General features: G+C 38.9%; 1 protein-coding gene across 1 annotated transcript; it reads left to right on the top strand.

Moving 5' to 3' along the window:
* Positions 1-5,867: 5,867 nt before the first annotated feature.
* On the top strand, positions 5,868-6,269 carry LOC145575268 (uncharacterized). The gene has a single exon (XM_081633157.1). It carries the CDS (start codon positions 5,868-5,870, stop codon positions 6,267-6,269), a length of 402 nt encoding a protein of 133 aa, XP_081489283.1.
* Positions 6,270-6,479: the final 210 nt, after the last annotated feature.

The raw sequence follows: 6,479 nt of genomic DNA, 5'->3' as shown, positions 1-6,479 counted from the left end.
TACCTTACACCAAAAGGTGAAGATGCTCACGGATCATGATGCGGTAACACTTGTGGGTAATCCAGAAATTATGAATGTTTCTAGGGTTGGAAAATTGGTTCTCCACTTAGATGAAGAAGAGGGTAGTCGATTAGACGGATTCACTATTCATAATATTGGATCTGATTTAATTGGCTCATGGAAGGAAGAAGAAGAAACCGAGGAAGATCCGGAAGAGGACTTAAAGGAAGATGAAGAAACTGAGGAAGATCCAAAAGAAGTAGTAACTGAGGAAGATCCAGAAGAAGGGCTTCAAGAAGATGACGATAACTCTGAGGTTAAACCTCAAAAAGTTAGGGGTGGAACAAATTGGTCCAAAGAAGACGAGGCAGAAAGAGAGCCTAAAACTCCAAAAGACAACGACCCATGTTTTAGAGGAGAATCTTGGACAAGTAATTCTTTTAAACAGGGTCATGATGAGGGATCTCGGAAGAGATCTAGGGCCGAGGATTTTGATTTGGATTTCGATGTCCTGTGTTATAGAAGGTTAGTATACCCGGAGGAGTTGATTCTTTTCCCTAACTACAGGCATGAAGATCGTTATCTTAATCTCCCCCAGTTCGAGAAGTTCAATGGGTTGGGAGATCCCATCCTCCATTTATACAACTTTGTGAACACCTTATATCCTTTAAATGTTCCAGAAGAACATTTTCCTATGTTGTTCAACAGAAGTCTGGATGGACCCGCGTTATCCTGGTATTATACCTCAGGGGTAACAAGTAAAGGTTCTTGGGGAGAAATAGCTCCAGCATTCAGTGATTGGGCGTTTGAATTTCGACAGACTGACACCGAAAAACTGAAGCTAGTGAATATGGAGCAAAGTGACCAGGAATCATTTTCACATCTCTTTTCAAGATGTTCTTACATTCGGGCTCAACTTCGTTTTCCCATTACTGATCAAGAGTTTATGTTGATATTACTAAGGAAGTTAAATGATTTCTATTATCGACATATGGTCTCCATCAAATACGCCGATCTCTCGCACATGGAGAGACATGGTTACAAAATTAATGCCTATCGACTTCAAGAAAGAAGGCCTAAGGTGCACCCTCAAGGTGAAAGAGCTAACAAGAGGATATTCACTCGAATCGACAAACCATTGAGTGCGGTGTACGATCGTTTGAGCAAAAAAGGTATTCTTCGGGCAAAAAGCTATGTGTATTCATTACCACCACATGGAACCGATATGAGACAATATTGCAGTTATTGTCATCAATATGGGCATAGAACAGATACTTGTTACGACCTTAAGTGTGCAATCAAGGATCTCATTGATCGTGGGGTCATCACTCCGGCCCATCCTAAGTCTAGCGCACCAGAGACAAGCCTGGCACAGCCACAGGCCTCTTAAGCTGATTTGTTCCTTCAACTACTCAAAGAAGGTCGTATCAAGCCACTACCTCGTCGAGCAAGAGCTGATCCTGTTGGGCCAAATCTCAACAAATATTGTCACTATCATCAGTTACATGGCCATGATACTAACGAATGTCATGCCCTCCGTTGGTGTATAAAGCGCACAACTGGAATTTTTTGCCCGAATCAGAAAGTGTCCATAAATGCCCTTTCCATTTTGACACGCGAAGACGATCCCACTCTTTTGATTGCTCGTCACTATTCGGAAAAGATATCTCAACAAGACTACGAGAAAGAATGTTGAAAGTCCTGAAGCCTAAGGAATCTCTGCACAGGGAAGGAAGCATCTGCAACAACATGGTGATCTCTATCTTACCCTCCATCAAGAAGGATGAATGAGAGGGGTAGTATGAACTTTGTAAACCAAGCATTTTTTTCTTTCTCTTTATATTTTCTTTTGGTACAAAGAACTACGTACAACTTGATCCCCCAAAGCACTATTTCATGATCATACACGAAAATTGTACTTGCACGCACATTGTTATTGGGGTACCTAGGCAACTCTGATCGAGTGCAGCTGTTTCAAAAAAAATATATTCTTCTTCCATTTTGAACTACGACGGGTCTGATTCTCTAAAAAAAAACAAAAAAATCTATCTGGAGATGCGTAGGCAGCCTTATGGCGCGACCCAAAATAATTAAAAGATTTTTTTGGAATGAACACCCCGCTAACTTATCTAACTTAACAGACGTCTTTTAAATGTTTACCAAAAGCTGCTTCCCGCATGCATTTTTGCATTTGTCATTTACTTTTTTTTTATTATTTTTTTTAAAAAAAGGAGGAAGTCCTAATCTTGAGTGTGTAATGTTTAGGTATCCTTTGCCAACCAATGACCAACCAAACTCGAAAATCTACTCTATCCCCGGATTCCATCCAAGATCCAATACCACAAACACTTACCAGAGGACTTCAATTGATGATGAAAATGGGTTATGTTCCGGGAGCTGGTTTAGGACGAAATAGTTAAGGCATGAGGCACCCAATCCCAATAATTGATAAGCGAAATCGTCATGGTTTAGGTTTTGATGAGAAAATGGGTTCTAAAGTTATGAAAAGGAAGTCTCTCACCTTGAATGGGCAATTTGTGTTGCAAAACGACACTGAGCCATTTTATGAGTTTCCTGAACCTTGGTGTGACTTGGATAAAGAGAAATTTCACCCTGGGTTAGAAATTTTCTTTGCAGAAGCAAAGAATAAAGAATTTATTAAGAAATGGTTTGATAAGAAACCGGTATTTAAGAAAGATATTGATTGGGCTGGCCATCTAAAGCAAGGAGTTCTAAGAGGCTTGTTTTCACCAATTTATGATTATGAAGTTCGATTCGACCCCGTTACACTTATCACTCCTATAAAAACAGAAGTTGAAAACAATATCCGACCCAAAGCTCAAGAACAATTCTTTCCTTTCCCTGAACTATATCCTTTTCAATCCTTTACCTCAGACGGTTATGAAACCGATAACTCATCATCTAGCCAATCATCTATCCATACACTGCCTGATATCTCATATCATAAAAACATCGATGAAGTTGCTTGTAAACATATTTGCGTACAAGAAATTGATCTTGATCATGATGCATTTTCTAATAATGAACTTTTCAATGAACCTAAATCATGTGTGACCCCCATGGAAGAGTCTATAATTTTAAATATAGGTACGGATAATGGTGTAAAAGAAGTCAAGATAGGGTCTTCCCTTTCCCTCGATGAACAAAATGCGTTCATTATTTTACTTAAAGAATATGTGGATGTGTTTGCATGGTCTTATGCTGATATGCCTGGTGTCGATCGTAATATTGCTGAACATCGTATACCACTCTACCCCGATAGCAAGCTGAAGCAACAAAAGCTTCGTAGAATGAAACCAGAAGTTAGTCTCAAAGTTAAAGAAGAAATTCAAAAGCAGCTTGATGCCAACTTCATCAAACCAATCAAGCATCCGGAATGGCTGGCGAATGTGGTGGTAGTGCCCAAAAAAGATGGAAGGGTCAGAGTATGCATTGATTTTAGGGATTTAAATTCAGCATCACCAAAAGACTATTTTCCATTGCCCCATATTGATGTTCTAGTTTATAACACTGCTGGACACGCCATGTTCTCATTCATGGACGGATTCTCGGGGTACAATCAGATACTCATGTTAGAAGAGGACATGTCAAAAACTTCTTTTATTACCCCATGGGGAACCTTTTGTTATAGAGCAATGCCCTTCGGATTAAAGAATGCTGGGGCAACCTATCAACGGGCTGCAACGACGATTTTGCATGATCTCATCCATGATATTGTGGAGGTCTATGTTGATGACATGATTGTCAAAAGTCATGATCGTGAGACACACATTGATGCGTTAAAATCATTCTTCGACAGAATTAGGAAATACAATCTGAGATTGAATCCTCAAAAATGTGTATTTGGAGTAACTTCGAGAAAGCTTCTGGGCTTCGTTGTAAGTCAAGACGGAATTAAAGTCGACTCTGACAAGGTAAAGGCCATACAAGAGCTTCCTCCACCAAGAACAGAAAAGGAGATTTGGGGATTTCTAGGTAGAATCCAATATATTAGTAGGCTCATATCACAATTGACAGCCCGGTGTGAACCTATATTCAAATTACTTAAGAAAAATGTTCCTACAAAATGGAACGACAAATGTCAGGCTTCATTCGATTCAATGAAAGAATACCTCTCTAATCCTCCAGTTTTAATGCCACCAAAGCCAGGGCAGCCCTTGATATTATATCTTACTATCACGGAAACGGCCATGGGAGCTCTTTTGGCACAATACCAAGAGGGTACAAGGAAGGAAATAGCTATCTACTACCTCAGTAAAAAGTTCCTTGAGTATGAAACTAGGTACACTCCTTTGGAAAGAGCTTGCATTGCCCTTATTTACGCAACAAAGAAGCTTCGACATTATTTGCAAGCATATACTACTTATCTGGTTTCGAGGTTAGATCCAATCAAGTACATTTTTGAGAAGCCAATCTTGAGTGAAAGAATAGCAAGATGGCATGCGATATTGTCAGAATTTGACATTCAGTGTGTGAATCAAAAGTCTGTCAAAGGGAGGGCTATATCTGAAGCTTTGGCTGATGGACCTATATCGGGTGATGAATTTGATGATGATTTTCCAGATGAACATATTTTCTATCTTAGTACGTCACAATGGAAGAATTATTTCGACGGAGCCTCTAACAGGAGGGGCAATGGTGCAGGAGTATTATTGATTGATCCTTATGGAGTACATATTCCCTTCGCTATGAAGCTTAGTTTCCAACGACGAATAACACGGCTGAATATGAAGCTTGCATCTATGGAATCAAAGCAGCATTAGCAGCTGGGGCAAAAAATCTCACAGTATACGGTGATTCTTATCTCATAATTTCCCAGACTATTGGAGCTTGGAAAGTTCGGGATGAAAGGTTGCAAATGTACACGGAGTATCTTCAACAATTTATCCCATTCTTTAAAGAAATAGAGTTCAAACATCTCCCTTGTGAGCAAAATAGCTTCACCGATGCTTTGGCAAATCTTGCGGTAAATTTGACTTGGGACGATGATGTGAAGGTACAATCAGTAACGATTGTAGAAAAAGAAATTCCAGTGGTTAATTTTGAACCAACAATTGCTCTGTTAACCCAAGAAGACAATGAGGATGCTTGGTATACTGATGTTAAGAAATATCTGATCGATGGAGAATATCCTGAAAGAAGTAACAAGAAGGATCAGTTGGCTATTCGAAGGCTAGCTTCTCATTTCACAATATTAAAAGGTTTGTTGTATCATAAAAGTTTCGATGGAAACTTGCAATTATGCATCGATGGAGAACAGACACAAAGGATCATGGAAGAAGTACATGGGGGAGAATGTGGGCCTCATATGAATGGACGAATGCTTGCTTGGAAGATTCTTCGAGCAGGGTATTATTGGACCACCTTGGAAAGTGATTGCATCCATTTTGTACGAACATGCAAAAAATGTCAGCTATTTGCAAACCTTAATCATATGTCGTCAGTTAGCTTGAATAATTTTACTTCGCCATGGCCATTTTCCAGCTAGGGCATAGACATCATTGGGCAAATACATCCGAAAGCTTTGAATGGGCATCAATATATATTGGTTGCTGTTGATTATTTTTCGAAATGGGTGGAGGCATCATCATATTCAAAACTAGGGGCAAAACAAGTTTCAAAATTTGTAATCAATAACATTATATGTCGGTATGGGGTACCTTTTGAAATTATCTCTGACAATGGTTCACAATTTGAAGGCCATCTTAAAGAAACCCTTGAGAAGTACAAAATCAGGCGTCACCAATCTTCGCCATATCGTCCTCAAACCAATGGAGCCGTTGAAGCAGCTAATAAAACTATCAAGACGATAATCGCCAAGATGACAGATAGGGCTCGAGAATGGAATGGATCCACTTCTTCCAATCGAAACAGAGATTCAATCGCTTCATGTAATGAATGAAAGCGATATATCTGAAGAACAATGGTTTAAAGAACGATACGATGAAATTTCTTTGGCAAGTGAACGAAGGTTACAGGCCCTTCACAACATTCAAATTTATCAAAGACACATAGCTCGGGCTTTCAATAAAAAGGTCAGGGAAAGGAATATACAAGAAGGAGATTTGGTACTTAAGGAAAATCGAGCGCCGATTCATGATCCACGTGGAAAGTTCAAGCCGAACTGGTCTAGTCCTTTCCTGGTCAAACATCTTACACCAGCAGGAGCAGCAAAATTGATGGATCTTGATGGAAATGAGTTTGTTCATTTCACCAACCTTGATCAGTTGAAAAAGTATTATGCTTGATTGGTACAGTGTTGTATTTGTGAGATTCGCAAAAAAAAAAAAAAAAAAAAAAAAAAAAAAAAAAAAAAAAAAAAAAAAAAAATTAGATAGGTTAAAGTTTGTGAGAATCTTCTACTAGCTTTAGATAGGTTAAAGTTTAGATTTCATTCATGTTTGCATTGCATGCTTAAGGGTCATGTAGAAATATTCATTATTATTAAAAGATCATGA

The sequence above is a fragment of the Chenopodium album genome, chromosome 13 (genome assembly GCF_948465745.1).
Source record: "Chenopodium album chromosome 13, dcCheAlbu1.1, whole genome shotgun sequence".
Classification (NCBI taxonomy): domain Eukaryota; kingdom Viridiplantae; phylum Streptophyta; class Magnoliopsida; order Caryophyllales; family Amaranthaceae; genus Chenopodium; species Chenopodium album.
The sequence above is the reverse complement of the archived record's forward strand: the minus strand, read 5'-3'. Positions and strand labels throughout refer to the sequence as shown.

Excerpts from the sequence above, each read along its gene's own strand:
- LOC145575268 (XM_081633157.1), top strand. The coding sequence starts at position 5,868 with ATGGATCCACTTCTTCCAATCGAAACAGAGATTCAATCGCTTCATGTA.